Source organism: Poecilia reticulata, chromosome 6 (assembly GCF_904066995.2).
Source record: "Poecilia reticulata chromosome 6, P_reticulata-male-v2, whole genome shotgun sequence".
NCBI classification, from domain to species: domain Eukaryota; kingdom Metazoa; phylum Chordata; class Actinopteri; order Cyprinodontiformes; family Poeciliidae; genus Poecilia; species Poecilia reticulata.
Window position 1 is genome coordinate 31561836 of NC_088835.1, and position 17466 is coordinate 31579301.

A 17466-nucleotide genomic window follows, 5' to 3' on the forward strand; every position below is an offset into this window, starting at 1 on the left:
AAAATCCCGAGGCACACCACCAACCAAAAATGTAAACAAAGATACTCTGTAGCCGCCTATATTGCATATATAGTCATTCTTATCAAAGTATCTTGAATAGGAATCAAATAAACACAAAAAATTATTTCTATCATATTTTACATTTCTTATTTCAAATTGCACTTAGCATGTCTCCACTTCAAAATTACACCTGAACAGCCACAACACTGTTGTGTGTGATGCATGCATCACTAATTCTCTTGTTTTAATTTAAAATGCTCTGTACCTACTGCCATCTAGTGGTAATAAAATTACATAATTACGCTGCTAGTCACTGCTACAGCAAAGACACTCAAGATGGCATTATTTGCAGATAATTTATTCGTTTTCAAAAAAAATCTTTTAAGACCAATTACCGTATTTTCCGGACTATGAGCGCACCATACTATAAACCGTATCTTCACATTTTTTTTAACCCCCCCAGGAAACGTATATCAGCCGCACCGGGCTGCAGGCCGTTGGTATGTCTGCCGCTCTCGGTTTCCCATAAGGACCCAGCAGAGGGCAGCAGAGGGCTGCGTCCTAATAACTGCTGGATATATTGAGGATGCAGTTCTCCGTCTCCAAATCCGGTTTTGTTCACACCGAGTTTATGTGCAGCGGCTCTATTTCACTCCTGTATTGCCAGATCGATACTCCTCAACTTAGAAGCCGCATCATATGAGTTTGAAAACATTTCTCCGTCGTGCCTGCTGCTAGCATGGCTGCTAGCATGTGCTTGTTTTAAATGAACATTAGCGCGTTCTTCTTTGATTTCCAATTTTGACTTCCAATGATTCACTTCCTGCTAAAAAGCCCCCTTGGTGGTTGAAGAAAAATCCACAGAAAAGCCACATGTTCAAAGTATAGGAAAGAAGTAGCAGCTTATAGTCCGGAAAATACGGTAGGAGAAATTGGATCACTCACGGTACACTAGTGTACCGCGGCACAGTGGTTGAAAAACACTGGTCGAGATGACATACAGTTTTAGAACATCTCAAAACTTCCACGGTGAAAGTTCAGTTTTCAGGTCTGGGAAGAACTCATGTAGTTGGAGGAAGGAAGAAGTACATTTCATCAGCTCATTCCTTTGATTTAACCAAATTTAAATTACTCACCATACACAAATGAAGAAGGAGCAGGAAGAAAAACATGTAGAAACCTGCCTCTTTCAATAAAATTTTTTTTTCATTAAATTAAAACTGCAAACAATATTATTCCATTTCTTATTCACCGTTTTGAATTGATTTGTAGTGGAGCATTTTTAACTCCTGAAAAATGTTTCACAACTATTCTACACATTTGTTTTAATGCTTTACTTTGGAAATCCCACTTCCTTTTGTTATCGCCATCAATTGATCTTAAAACAAAAACATTTTAACTGGTTATCTCCTCATGAGTTCTTCCAAAACCTCAAATTGAGATTAATTTTTAAAAAGTCAGGAAAACAAAAAAAAAAAAGAACTGAAATCTTCTGTTGTCAGATTTGTGGAATTTAAAAACAGAATTTTCCATTTATTTCAGGAAAATAAGTGAAATTAATCCCAAACTTCTAATGTGAAAATCTTAGATGTGTGGGGGAAAAAAATCCACTTTCCAATATTTGATTTAGTGTTTTCTGATATTATGAAGTCAAAAAAATGTCAAAGAAAATCTCTGAACCTTTCAGATTTTCAGTCATATTTCTAAGAAAAAAGGCCAATTTCTCTAAATTTTAAGTTGTAACTTTATGAAATGTGCTTTGATATTTCAATATTGATATCAGAACTTCCTATTTTTTAAATTTTACTTTCAGTGTATAACTTTTCACCCTCTGAATTTTATTTTTCTTGAAGTGACAATTCTTAAAATCATTTTAAACATAAAAATGTGAATTTAACTATTATAATAAACATGATATGACTTTCTACTCCTGTTATGAAACCAAAATGAAATGCGGCTGCAGCTTTGCTGTAGTTTTACTAATAAAATATACAAACTGTCACTTTTAAAGTTTTATTTTCACAGAACTAAAACATATTTGAACCGCAGCTGCAGCCACACTGTGCCGTCCTATCGGCACGACAAGAAAACCCCAAAACTAATAGAACCATGTAAACAACGTTACACTTTTTAAATTTAACATATTTTCTATACATTTAAATGTTCCTGGTCAGCTTCTATAAAAATAAACCCAAATTAAATTTCTCATAGTAGTGAAGGTTATCTGAAACAAAATGCCAGATTTCTTATTCATCAACATCTTCTCAGGTAATAAAGCACAAACTTTTCCACCGTTAACTTCTCCAAACAGCATTTGTTGTTTTTTCTTTTTAACAGCATTTTGTAACAGAAGTCTTTCATTCGTCGCTCAGAGCTGAAAATGGCGGATTCTCCTTTAAAAAGGTGAAACCAGCTGAAACCACAGCAGCTTTAAAAACCAGCTGTTAGAGGAAGAAAAGCTCCAGAGGCTGCAAATGGACATTTGTTGGTTTTTATATGCACCAACATTCACATTATCGATATGAAAACAAAATAAATATTTAATCTCCCCTTCATCTAATTTACAAAATGATTCCATTTCATATCCAGTAAAATAAATCCATTTCTTTAACATTTTATGCATAGAGCTCTAACGACCCGTTGGCCTTTGAGCAGAAAGGTTGGTTTAAAAGTCTTTAATGAGGTACTGGATCTTCCACCGCTGGCCGGTGCATTCCTGGATCACCAGAACCCTGTTCACCATTTCCAGGCATCGCTTCGTCTGACGGTTCTTCAGCTCTTTTCCCTGGAACACAATTCAAAAAAAGGGTCAAAAACATGAAAACGTAAGTGTTTACAGTGAGCCTGAACTGGTTCTGAGGTCCAACCTGGGTGAAGTCCCAGTATATCCCCATTCCTTTCTGCATGGCCTCTTTGCAGTTGAACAGACCCGGCATGGTTTTCTTCTCCCCTCTGTCAGTCAGACAGCGGTTGTCGTTGTACTTGTGGGACTTGATGCCGCCGATGTACACCTCACCGGTTCCCCGGTAATAAGCCATCTGGAGAAACGGAGAGATCAGTTTCCTCCCACATTCCTGTTGTTTTTCCTCACACTTTAATGTTTCAGATCATCAAACTAATTTTATTAGACAAAAATAAGACGTGGTTTTAAAATAATGAACTATTAAAGTGTAACTAACCCCGTTGTGAAACCATGAACCGATTTTCTTTTTTGCGCTGTTGTTCATGCTGCTAATTAAATGCGACTGAACGGTTTCCTGCAGATGCAGAAGAAGAACGTAGCCAATACCTTGCGGCGCCCTGTAAAGATGGCCGCCGCCACCATCGTCTACGGATGAATTTAAAAGGTGTCATGCTCCTTGATCAGGTTAGGATCGGTCTATGGGTTAAAAACATTGTTTAGCCCAAAGTCACTCTTGGACAATGAGATTTTATTTTCTCACTTCTGTCTATTTTGAGGTGTTTAAGGGCGTCTGTCACTTTAAATCCAGATAAGCTGCTGCTGGCCACGCCCCCCAATTTACCACGTGTGAAAATGGCTGCAAACAGATGAGCAGTTTTACAACCACACATTTTTGAAAAGCAGAAGTGACGTCTCCTGCACAGCCAACCAGAATGCAGCAAGTAGTTTCTGGATGGTGAGTCAACAACAAAACTCTTGTCTTTTCCAGCAGCCGTTGTACAGCGCATAAGGTGGTAAAATCAGCTGAACAAATGTGCTGGAACTTCGCTTGGGTTGCTAGGTAATGAGAGTAACTCCTGGGGTTGCTAGACAACGGGGACTGGCCTGCTGATTTGTGACCTTACATTCCAGATGTTTTTTAAAGGACTCATTTTCCAGTCACCAAAAAGAAACATTTCATTACAAAAAGTGGCTGGAGGTTTTTTAAGCACTTTGGTTGTTTTCAGACGGAGTAGAAACTGAAATGGAAGTAAAAACATCATAGGTGCCCTTTAAAGATCTGAATCTGAACAGGCCTCACTGCGTCAGTTAAGGTCAAAGGTCATGAAGCGACTGTGGGGAAAATGGCCTCTATAGGACCAGAACCACGGCTGACCCAAAGGAACATAAAACTCGCCTCACATTTACCAGAAACATCTTGAAGATCCTCAAACTTTGATAGCGTTTAATAAAAACCTGAAGTTTATTTTACAGATCAGTTTTGTTTTTTTGTTTTTCTGGTGTTAAAATTTATTTCTTGATCTGAAAACTTGAAATGCACCAAAAAGAAAATCTGTAAGGGAGTGAATACTTGTCCACCGGTACCGACCGCTTCTCTTACCTGCGGTCCGTAGTAATGGCAGTCGTAGGAAATGGGCGTGTCGCCGGGGACTGGACCTTGGTCAATGCACAGCTCAGAGTCCAGGTTCTTCAGCTGCCAACAGAGGAAGAGGAGGGTGAGGAAGACGCACGGCTGCATCCGGCCGGAGGCGAGCAGCAGCTGCTTACCGCGCCGTAAGCCAGCAGGTTGTCCCAGGGGTCCAGCTTGGGGTAAATGTTGTCCAGGTACCATTTGAACGGTTTGCAGTTCAGTCGTTCTCTCAGTTTCTTCCGCTCAGAAACGTCTCCGATGTCGATGCCGTGGTTCTGCACAGAAAGCAAAACGGATCCGTCTGCCTGAAATCTTCACTCACTGCAATCTGACCCGTTTTAAAGTAAAAGGATCTGCAATCAGCACGTCAGGGCTGCGACCATCGATCACTAATCAACTATTCTGATGATCAATCGGATAAATTGCCACGTTCTGCATATTTTTCATTTATCCACTTAAATCTACTTCACACATCATTAGAAACACATTAACAGATGCAAGCAAATAATTCAATTACTTTAAAATACAAAAAACCCATTTTGCATAAAATGCAACATTTCCAGAAAAAGATGAAAACAATTTTGATTTGTTTTTTTTAATCTACAAACTACAGAGGTCCGACTGATTTGCTTATTCAGTTAAGATATTGTATGTTTATTTATTTCACAATGTATAATTGTTTTTAAACTATAGTTAAAAATGTGCAACTTGACATTTTGTGCCAAAACATTTGGACCCCACAGTTTCAGTCCGTCATCAACGAGCCGAGCTGCTGAAGTTCTTCAAAGAATAAAAACGTGACCAATCTGTCTGCTTATTTATTTTTACATGTTTTTTTCTTGTTCATGTAGATTTTAGATGGGATTTAATGAAGAAAGAATTATGTAAAATATTTCTAAAATGGCACCACAGAACGTGATTTTGGCTGGGGGAAAAATGAAACATCATAAAATCCCGGCGGGACCAGAACACGCTGCTCACGGTGGCAGTTTGTTCTCTGGTTCCGATTCTTTTCCATCCACAGAGACTCTTCAGAGATACTTTAATACGACGCAGTTCTGAATTAAAAACTGAACCTGATCCAGTCGGGTAATGAAGACTGTCACAGTCGTGGCGGTGCAGCTCTAATAAAACGTTTCTGTGAAATGATTCTGGGACAAGCAGACGCTTGTTTTGCGCTCATGCGTTGCTTTCCGTCTGCGGCTCTCTTACCTCGAAGGGAATATTCCAGGCCAGGTTGATGTTGTGTTTGTATTCGTCCATCCAGATCTCGGCGACCCGCAGGGCGTTCCTCTTCATGGCGGGCGTCAGGTCCGGCATGTAGGGCTTGTGGAAACGCTCGATGTGAGCGATCTTTGAGCAGGGAACGACCTCGATGCTGCCGCCACATGTCCAGACCTAAAGTCAACCAGAAGAAAAAGAATCATTATAAAATCTTGCACTACTTCTCTCTTGAAGTCCATCCACAGACTATCTATCTTTCTAACTTCTAACACTATACTCTTATTTTTAATTATTTTCCTTTATGCCAATAATCCATTTCTTATATTAGAGCAGAAAACCTGAACAAAACAAGTATGAGCTTTTAAATTAATCAGTGTGTGGCGGTTTGTTAGGTCTCCTAGACCACATTCCTCCTGCTCATCATGGAATAAATCATCGTAATTTTTCACCGACTGAAATGAAAGCTGCAGACTTCACCATCACTACTTTAACAATGAGTTGAGCGTCGATGGGCGAATCCGGCGTTGAAAACGTGACGTCACACATTTTACCGCTCGTTTCTTGATTCAAATCAGGAAGTTAAAGGAAAGGGAACATTTAAAAAAACGATTGAAGCTCTATAATTTATATTCTTTGGTATTTGGTCTCTGAGCGTTGCAGCATGTTTTATCACCACCAGCCCTGCAGACCTAACGAAGAATCTGCATAAATGAAAGAAAACAGCAGCAATAACCTGAAAATTGCCTCGTCAAATATCCTGACAACTCCTTGGGAGTTTTCCTCTGCAGGTTGTAAAAGAAAACTCAACCCCTTAATGCAAACAACACATAAAAATTTGAAACCACAGTCTGTTTGAGTTGTAACTGATCTGTAAACATCAAGCTGAGCTGAATGACGATGTTGTTGACCTCAAGATAACTCTGAGGATAAATGAACTGCTGCTGGTGCAGAAACAGGCACATAGTGCTATTATACAGCACGACTATGGCTGTGTAATTTTATCGATTCTACGATTTTAATAGATTTTTCAAACGTATCGATACATTAAATCCTATTTTGAATTAATGACAGCCATCACTCATGACATTTTTACCCAGTTGCACATGTACATTAAAAATGACATGAAATAAAAACCAGTTACAATTAAATAGTTAAATGAAATAAATTACACTAAGATAAGTGAATAAGACGAAGAAAATACACAAAGCAAATGTATAACAAACATTTATTGCAGTATTACGCCATCAGTTAAATTAATTAAATCCAAGTGAATGGGACAGTCAAAAAATGTCACCAAAATCACTCCATCCCTCTAAAATGCTTCAGAAAACCATAAAAATCTGTCAAATCGTATCGTTCGCTGAATATTGTGATATATATTGTGAGCAGATTATCGCGTATCATATTGTATGGTGAGATGAGTATCATTACAGCCCTAAGCATGACAATGTTATGATGTAAATATGTTAACTTCAGTAATCAAAATATTTTAAATATATCAACTATTACTAAAAAAAACTTGCTTTACTAATTTAATGTCTTGAAATTGGGCCTTTGTGTCTTTAAGAAGCTCCTGCTCTTTCTGAAGCTCCGCCTCCAGGAAGTCGTCCCAACATGGCTCCTCTTTAACCCTTTAATGTTTTTACCAGCGTCGCTCTGAGCAGCAGCTCCTATGAGGAGATCAGCAGCTGTTTGCTAATTGCTGCTGGCTAGTCTGGAGGAGCTGAGCGGGGGAGGAGCTGCATCTCAAAGGCGGGGCTAGGCCCACCCAGACGTTTTACACAGCTGAATGGTTGCCATGGAGATTAAAGGATTTCTCAAACATTAAAGACCGAAGGCGACACCACAGGTTTGTTTTTGATGAGAAAAAACATTAAAACATGATGGAAAAATAAAAAAGTCAATTTTACATGATACTGTAACTTTATTATATAATTTTATCTAGCTGGGTTATTTATTTTTATTTATTTAGAACATGATAACAGTATAAAATAACGGACATACAGATGAATCCACTATTTAAGTTTTCTGAATCTCAACTGAAGCACTTTGCCAATACATTTTATCATTTTGGTGAGTCATCTTTAATTTTTACCCATCTCTGATCAGTTGAAATGTTTGTAGAGTTTATAGAGTTCTTGTTTGGTTTGAGGGACGGGACGCAGCACGTTGACAGCAGTACAGAAAGCAAACATCTGCTGATCATTATTAATATTGGGTGTAAACAGGCGGAGGCGCTGCAGCCTGGTGACGCCTTCAGTCAAACTTTGTAGATTTACTCACACGAATTCCAAGCTCGACGTTTTCGCCACCATAAACCTTCATTCCTTCATCGAGGACTCCGATTTCTCCCAGAAACTTCCTGTCGGCCACCAGGATCCCCATGACCGACGGACTCCTGCAGCGAGAAGGCAGCAGAACCGCAGATCCATTTATGCTTCTTCAGGGCTTCATGCTCAAGTCCTGCCGTTTTACTGAAATCAGACTTTTCATGCCACTAATTAAAGGGGCTGCATTTGTTTTCCAGGCACAAAAAGCCATTTTATAGCACAATCAGGTCACCGCGTTGTAACATTTTAAAAAAGAAAATCAACTTTGCCACTGGTAGATTACCTCAGTTTGGGGAAAATATCTTTTTATAAAATAATCTTCCAATGAAACTAATACCTTTGTATAAAATCAATATTAAGGAATTATTTGCTCCTATATCTTTTGAAAAAGATATTTAAGTTAACAGTCTTATTCGAAATGTAGTATTGCATTTACACCAGGAAAAGCACCAAAAATACTAAACACTAGTAAGATTTGTGTTTTTGCAGTGCAGCTGAATCAAGTGAAGAAGTTTTATATTTTATATTTCCCCAACAGTGGCAGCAACAAACAGCAGGAAGAGATTGACCTATTATCTGTGTAACAACTACAAAAAAAAGATAGAAATTGTTTTTCCATGTGTAATAAGTTTGTATTATTCAATGTGTTGTTGGGGCCCCCTGGTGGTGTGGAGGCCCTAAGCAGCCGTTTCTTATTCAGGGTTGGGAATTGGTGCTTTGATTTGAACATTTACTTTGTTTCTGATCATAAATAGACCGAGTCGGCCGTTAAGAGGCCGGTCGTCTCTGATGTTGAGGAGTTTGGATCCTGCTGAAGCTCGGAGCAGAGCAGAAGGATGAACTTACTTTCCGGGCCGGGAGCTGTCGTTGTGCTTGTAGTAGTCGGGGGCGAAGCCCTCATACATGCACCACAGCGCCCAGTCGAACGCGTGCGCAGCAGGGAGGTAGTGGATGACCTTCAGGTCGTCGAAGTTCACCCTGTCGAAGACGGGCGAAACCACCGTGGTCCGGTCGGCTTTGATCTGCGTCAGCAGCGGTTCGGCCCTGAGAGGCGGACAAAATAAGAAATAAAAGACATTTCTCCAGCAGATCCATCATAGTTCTGCTTTTAGAAACTGAACTGCAGCAGGCCTTGCTGCGGCAGGCAGGCCGGCCGGCCGGCCTTGCTGCGGCAGGCAGGCCGGCCGGCCGGCCGGCCTTGCTGCGGCAGGCCTTGCTGCAGCAGGCCTTGCTGCGGCAGGCAGGCAGGCCGGCCGGCCTTGCTGCGGCAGGCCTTGCTGCGGCAGCCAGGCCGGCCGGCCTGCCTTGCTGCGGCAGGCCTTGCTGCGGCAGGCAGGCCGGCCGGCCGGCCTTGCTGCGGCAGGCCTTGCTGCGGCAGATCTTGCTGCAGCCTACCTGACGTGTCTGAATGTGCCACTGCTTACAGAAATGGGTGGAGTTTGAAAAGCAGAAGGAGCGTCAGATGAAAAAAACGTTCCAGCTCAGTAAAAGAATTGTTTTTGTGAGTTGAGACAATAACGTTATATAAAATGTCTGTTTGCTCTTTGCCGGTGGAAACAATCGGTGGGAGCCGCGCCCGCATTACAAGCAGCACAACAGCTGCAGGACGGATCAGAGAAGCCGATCGGTAAGTGATCCACAGTAGAAGTACAAACAGGCGTGTTTACTTTACCCCACAGATGCTGAATGAAACCCAGGTTTGGACTCTTTCCAGCACAAAATCCTCTCACCAGGTTCATGCAGAAGGTTTCACCTCAAAATTACTGTTAGAGGAAACCCATTAAACGGGTTCCTACGGATCAGTGGCAGGGGAGTCCAAACTGTTCCTAATATGACCCCAAAGAGGTCATATTAGGGGTCATATTATGACCTCTTTGGTCATATTATGACCAAACCATATTATGTGAATTCAGTTTCACAGAAGTGGCCAATTCGCAAAAGGCCAATTCCCTTCTGTGAATTGGCCTTTTTGCCTTATTTAACCAAAAAAAGGCAGTTACTTCACTTATTTACTCATTTCAAAAAGATTTAATCTATTCTCTCAACAAAAACACAAGTCATTCTTTCTTTTTTAATACTTGCTGCCAAGTTTTAATAATGTAATTAAAAGCAGACTTGGATGCACCAAGGTCTGCTTCATGAAATCGTGACGTTGTTGTGAGAAGATTTTAATTTGTGGGTCAGAACCTCCTGCTCCGCTGGGACCAATCTGTGTCATTCAGGGACCATAAATGGTAGATTTTTATACAAAATCTTTGAGATAATCAGATTTCATCTCCTCAGTTCCTGTTTTCACCTCTTTGTTGCTTTTATGCAAATTAGTTGCAGCTGGCCACGCCCCCTCTGCTAAACATTTACATTTCATTCACATAAAAACTCCTGCAGAGTCGCAGTTACAACCAGGCGACATGGATTAAAAATAACTTATTTTCATACGATTTCCAATTTTGATCTATTTTTTTCCTCATTTTTTTTTCTAAAACAGAAAAAAAAAGTTATGTTTAAAAAGTGGCTTTCATCCTCCTTCTGAGAATTGAACAGAGTATTACACTGCAATTTATTTTTATTGTTTAATTTTAAGATTATAGTCCTAATATTAGCAGAATGAACGCTGATGTTAAACATTAATGAGAAATATCCTCCTACTGATAACTCGATGCTGATGTGTTTAATAGTATTTATCCATATGCTCAACATTCATTTCATTTTATGTCCCTTAAAATAACTTCTGATATCTCCTTTAATCAGGAAATGTTAAAACTTTTTTCTCATTTGATTATAAAGTCAAAACTACCTGCAGGCCGAAAATTATAACACTTTTAAGAGCTAAAAACCTGTCAGTTTGTTTCCTTATTCAACAAGAAGCGACGAATATTCTACTAAATTCTAAATCGGTGTTCAGGCTAAACCTGAACATGATTTTTGCCTCATTAAAAGGAATCAACCAGTTTGCATATTTTTTGGGGACTTAATTGGAAAAATATGTTTAAAAGTTGAGTATATTTTCATCACAAGAACAGGATTTGGGTCTCTGTCAGTGGAAATACTTGCTGCATTTAATTAAGCTTCATAAAATAATTACATTTTGGTTCATTAGAGTCTGATTTAGAGTAAAAGTCCCTGAAAGCTAAAAGCTGGTTATTAAAAGAAGAACAGTTCCTGCTTTACCCAACCTTTGTTGTCTCTCATAAAATCAGATGATGATGTCATGTCTTTCTAGGCTTCTGATTGGTTCATTCAGCATCTGCACAAAGTGGTTTCCTGTTGGGGTTCTGGTTCCTACCACAGCTCATGGACTTCGATGTGAGCGTCCAAGATGGCCACCACGTCGGCGGTGGCCGCCCTCCAGCCGGACGCTCTGGCGAACGCCAGGCCTTTCTGCTCCGTGTGCCTCACCCTGGTGATCTGCAGGCCCGGGTTCTCCTCCTCCAGCGACTTAACGTACGCATCCAGCTCGCCTTTCAGGTTTTCTGGAATGAAAGCAGAGCGTTGTTGAGAAATAAGGGTGGACATAAAAGAGCTTTTGAGGAACTGGAATGCAAACCAGATTCAAAACAAGTGACACAAATGATGCTTGGATGTGAACAAACAGACATAAATCAGCCGCTTGTTTAATACTTTTTATAACACTATAATCAGGACAGGCATGCAAACCCAGTGGTTCCTCCTCACATGTCCGTTTCTAGTCGCTCCAGTTTACTGACATGCATCGAGCAATCATTTCTCATTTCAACATGCATCAGCTGACAGGCCGCATTTCATAAAACTCAGTAGAAAGGAATTATTTTAGTTTTACAACTGTGAAAGTTGAGCAGGATATTTTATTTTTAAGGGAGGCGTATTGTGTAAAATTAACTTTTTTGATCTTCCCATCATGTTTTAATGTTTTTCCCTCATTGAAACAAACCTGGAGCGTTACTTTGATTCTTTTCTACACCTGAGTGAAGTTGGCCTCCCCACAGTTTTTGCTGCACCAACCAGCACAAACGTAGCACAAACATTTGACACCAATTCTGTCTGATTTGAACTAGGTGGGGACAAAATCAGGTTTTTTACATATTTGAGAAATGCTTTAATCTCCATGGTAACCATTCAGCTGCAAAACACCTGGGTGGGCTTGGCCTCGCCTTCGAGGCGCAGCTCCTCCCCCACTCAGCTCCTTCAGACTAGCCAGCAGCAATTAGCAAACAGCTGGTGGAGCTGCAGAGCTCCTTATAGGAGCTGCTGCTCAGAGCAACACTGGTACAAACATTAAAGGGTTAAAGAGGAGCCATGTTGGGATGACTTCCTGGAGGCGGAGCTTCAGAAAGAGCAGGAGCTTCTTAAAAAGACAGACGCCCAATTTCAAGACATTAAATTATGAAGTCAAATTTCTTTCAAGTCACATTTGATATATAGAGCTGAAGGTAACAATTCGATTGTGCTGTAAAATGTTACTATGCGTCTGGAAAACACGTAATATTTCTCCTTTAATACAAATATCAATCAAACCCAACCTGGAACCAAACCCAACCTGGAACCAAACGAAGCCTGGAACCAAACCCAGCCTGGAACCAAACCCAGCCTGGAACCAAACCCAACCTGGAACCAAACCCAACCTGGAACCAAACCCAACCTGGAACCAAACCCAACCTGGAACCAAACTCAACCTGGAACCAAACGAAGCCTGGAACCAAACGAAGCCTGGAACCAAACCCAGCCTGGAACCAAACCCAGCCTGGAACCAAACCCAGCCTGGAACCAAACCCAACCTGGAACCAAACCCAACCTGGAACCAAACGAAGCCTGGAACCAAACGAAGCCTAGAACCAAACCCAACCTGGAACCAAACCCAACCTGGAACCAAACCCAACCTGGAACCAAACCCAACCTGGAACCAAACCCAACCTGGAACCAAACGAAGCCTGGAACCAAACGAAGCCTGGAACCAAACGAAGCCTGGAACCAAACGAAGCCTGGAACCAAACCCAGCCTGGAACCAAACCCAGCCTGGAACCAAACCCAGCCTGGAACCAAACCCAGCCTGGAACCAAACCCAGCCTGGAACCAAACCCAGCCTGGAACCAAACCCAGCCTGGAACCAAACCCAACCTGGAACCAAACCCAGCCTGGAACCAAACGAAGCCTGGAACCAAACGAAGCCTGGAACCAAACAAAGCCTGGAACCAAACCCAACCCAGAACCAAACCCAGTTGGAACCAAACCCAGCTGGAACCAAACCAACCCACCGTTGGAGCTGTTGTCGTCCACCATGATGATCTCCTTCAGCAGGTGTTTGGGCGTGCGGTCGATGATGCTGCGTAGCGCCCTCTTCAGGATGGACAAGGCCTCGTTCAGGTAGATCAGCACCACTCCCACCGTCGGCAGGTCCTTCTCATACGTCCTCTTCAAACACCTGTTCAGGTGGAGAATCGTGTTCAACAATCTGGGTGAAGGGTTAAAGGTCAAATAATGGCTTTAACCATGATAAGGTGGAAAGAACAGAGTATTAGGGCGAGAGAAGAAAGTTATCTTTCCCACAAAAGATGCAAAATTACCAGAAGAAAGTCGTAAAATTAAAGGAAAAAATTTAAATTTTCAAAAACGATTTGAAAACTATAAAGATATGATGTCTTTCTAGGAAAATCATTTCCAAATCCAACTGCTGATGTTGATGTGTAAAAAAAAAAAATAAATCAATTATTTCCTTTTTTCCAAAAACGACACCAAAGTCAAACTTGACATTCCTTATGTTATTTATTAAAATTGAAATTTTTATGAAACTTTCTCTTTTTAGCAAAGTTTCATAAAAACCTCTTGGCGCGTTCATTTAATTAGCTTAAATAATTGAGTCAGATTTATTTATCATTTGTATCGTTACTGCGTTTGTACATTTTGTGTTATGAATACATATCTCTGATAAATGGAAACATCATAAAATTACTACTTCATTCTCCTATTATTACAATTTTGTTCTCATTATTTTCACTTTATTTTTGTATTGTTTTCAGAAAATGACTATTTTCGTATTTAACTATTGTGGTACAGCTTTATTCTCACAATATTATGACTATTCTCATTATTTTCACTGTATTTTTATATTTTCCGCTGTATTCTCGTATTATTTTCACTGTATTTTTATATTTTCACTGTCTTCTCATATTATTTTCATTGTATTCTCGTATTATTTTCACTGTATTTTTATATTTTCACTGTCTTCTCATATTATTTTCATTGTATTCTCGTATTATTTTCACTGTATTTTTATATTTTCACTGTATTCTCATTATTTTCACTGTATTCTCGTATTATTTTCACTGTATTTTTATATTTTCACTGTATTATATTATTTTCACTGTATTATATTATTTTCACTGTATTATATTATTTTCACTGTATTCTCATTATTTTCACTGTATTCTCGTATTATTTTCACTGTATTCTCATATTATTCTGATTTTACTCTCAAAATGAAAGAAAACATCAGGACTAGTTAGTTTTACCCTTTTTCTCTGGTATCGGGCAGCGGTCTGTCCAGAGGGAGGCGATCGCTCAGGAAAACGTTGTATCCATACTTCTCAAAAAGTGCCTGGGCTTCTTTTTGCTCGTCCTCGGACAGATTCTCCCCCCAGTCCTTGAAGAGGGGCGAGTTGGGGAACAGTTTGTTGGACTTTTTCTGCGGGGCGGCAGCGTCTCGGTGCTGCTGCTGCTCCTTCGGCTCCTTCTGGCCCGCCCCGATCTGCAGGGCCTGCTGCAGGACGTCTGCAACCTTCCTCTGAGAGTTTCGGTCCTCCTCCAGGATCTTCTGCATCACATCCTGTCTGCGCTCAAATCCTCTCAGGATCTTGGCTGGAAAAAGAGTAGAAATCCACGAGGTAGAAACGCACATCTTTCAACATGTACCTCAGCTCATCTGTTTAAATTAAAGTTATAAAGAAATAAGACGGAACAAAATTCAATTTCAAATTCTTCCTCTGTTTTATGTAAAATATACTCATTTAAATGTATAAAAAGAAATGAGGCCAAGCAGGAAATGATTTCCAGCCTTCCAGAACAATATATTCATTTAGAATGGCACAAAAACTCATTTTATATTGAGATAAAAATTTAGCAGTGGGTGTTTTCATTCTTCCTCAAAGTTTCATTGACAGAAGGTCATAACGTCAATCTATTAAATTTTACATGTAAAGCACTTTACAACAGTACTGAAGCAAAGTTCTTTCCATTATTGCAGTTTTAAAAAGGGCTATAAATTTTATCACTGAGGACAAAGTCAGCCGAGGTTGTAAAAGAAGGACAAGATAACACTAGGCGGAGTGAGGATGAGGTAAGTTGGCATCTCGTCTTTCTTTAAGATGATATTAACCTCTTAAGATCATCTGAAAACAGATCAATTATTCAATTCACTTTATTATGTAATTGATCCATGTCTACAGTTTTTGTATATAAATATTGTTTTCAGTTCCACAATATTTGATTGATTTTTCCAAGCTGCTTAATTACCAGAGAGAAAAGTGTGTATGTATGTGCACGTGAATTTTACCAATAATAATAATAGTATGTATTTGTAATTAGATTTTTAATCGATGTTTAGAACCACCTAGTGGTGTGATGAGAAACTGCATGCAGCGGGTCCTTCAGGCGCTCCCACGGCTTCCCACCAGAATCCTGAGAAACGCTGGTGGCTCCATGTGGGGCCACCAGCATGACTTTCATGCAGTCAGACTGCATGACTTTCATGCAGTCTGACGTCACATTGCGAAGAGCGATTTATTCTGTCTTATAGTGAGAAGGTGACAAACAGCCAAGCGACGACGGATATGCGGGGACGTGACGAGCGAGGAAGGTCACACTTATTTAGTAAACTTTTGTTGACAGATTTTTTTCCCCCATTAAATAGAAAGTCGTTTTTATTGTAGAAGATTTTATTTTCCTGTAAATTTTGATTCCACTTTTGACCAAAGTCCCGGGTTGAATTTCAACGCCAGTCCGGAGGTAAAATAATATATTTTTTGACTTTTATAAGAGCAGACTCAGCACTGGGTGAAGTATAAAATCAATCTAAAACAAGGCCGTTTTCTAAAAACCATTTTAACGTAGTAAAACCAACATTTTCTAACATTTCACACACAAAAAGAAACAAGATAGATAAAACAAAAAACCAGGAAGGTTTGCTACCTTAATGCTTCCTCGGACTAAATAGGAACATTTTAAAATTAATAAAAGGTTGTTGTTTTTTAAAATAAAAGCTGAGTGCTCTCTTACTTTTATGACTTCTGTGTATTCAATCTTATACGTTTAGAGCAGAGGAAATACCAAACAAATGTTTATTAAAAACATTTTTATTTTTCCGACTTCACTTTACAAGATCAAGGTTTACAAAGTATTACTTTGTGGGAAATAAGCAAAACAATATACCAAAGCACAAATCTATTAATGATTTGAGTCTTTGACTTTTCTTTGCTATATATTTCACTAAGTTGTTCTTAAAATAAAGTTTGTAAAACTTCAGTACAAGGCCTCATGTTTAGCATAAAATATTTATACTGCACAACACAAAACATTTAATTTTACCATTTTTTGTTTAGTTTCTAGTTCAAATATTACTTGAAATAAAATAAAACTACAAAGCAGGATAGAAGCTCATTTAAGTAAATGATTTGTATTAAGGTGGCATAATTCTCTGGATACTTCTGATTTATTTATCTTTTTATTTAAGGTTTAGAAAAAGTTGTGTTTGCTCTATAGGCCACGGGCCTGTTTTACATCGATTTCAGTCCAGTTTTAGAAATTAGACAAAAAACATCCAAGTTGTGCTTTTAAGTAATTTTTGCTAAAAGACGGGACGTTTATAAAAAACTGGAAATCCTCTTTAAGCACCTTAGCAGGTAAAACGTCCAGTCATCAGCTGGGCCTGAATGTTGTGCGCAGCCTCAGTGAGGAGAAACCCGCGGATGGAGAGAAACTCACTGAGGTTGTTGAGGCTTCGCTCCAGGTCGGAGAAGCTCCTGACGGCCCGGTTCGGGTTCGGGTCCGGGTCCGGGTCCGGGTCCAGCTGCCTGCCGGTCCTCTCCCTGGCTTCATGCCCGGTCCGCAGGAACATCCCCAGGTAAAGCAGGAGCCCCACGCACCCCGCGATCAGCACCGGCCGCTTGAAGGACACCGCTCTCATGATGGAGCCGAACCGAACCGAGACTGGAAGCAGCCAGCCTGCAGCACCGATTAAAATCTACGAGCTTCCTGCACCAACAGGTTCTGCAGGTACCCGCTGCTGCTTTGGACTGGGAGTGATGCGCTGCGGAGCGCAGGTGTGTCTAATCAAGTGACGTCAGCTCAAATGGGGCGTGGCCTAGACGTTATAATTAAACGTCTCGGCCGCCGTCAGGAGCCTGTTGGTCAACTTCACAGAAACACAACACAGAACCTTCTCCAGTTCTGACAATCAGGATGACGCAGAAAGCGACAGGGTGAGACGGGTTCGTCCCACAAGAATTCATACCCTGAACATTCAGGCAGGTCACTCAGGTTTATGTTTTTTAACTCGTAAAAATCTAAAAATGATGACATATCCCTTTACACTCAAAAAACCACTTGTTCAATTTACTTAGTACAGTTAGTAA

General features: G+C 40.2%; 1 protein-coding gene across 1 annotated transcript; it reads right to left on the bottom strand.

Annotated features, from left to right (window-relative positions):
* Positions 1–1999: 1999 nt before the first annotated feature.
* On the bottom strand, positions 2000–17119 carry LOC103481177 (putative polypeptide N-acetylgalactosaminyltransferase 8). Its single transcript, XM_008436483.3, has 11 exons — positions 16817–17119; positions 14350–14695; positions 13096–13262; positions 11151–11337; positions 8714–8911; positions 7821–7935; positions 5526–5711; positions 4451–4588; positions 4284–4376; positions 2868–3038; positions 2000–2785 (listed from the first exon to the last, which is right to left on the bottom strand). Exons 1-11 carry the CDS (start codon positions 17016–17018, stop codon positions 2666–2668), a joined length of 1923 nt encoding a protein of 640 aa, XP_008434705.2. The 5' UTR covers positions 17019–17119; the 3' UTR covers positions 2000–2665.
* Between the last annotated feature and the right edge of the window lie 347 nt (positions 17120–17466).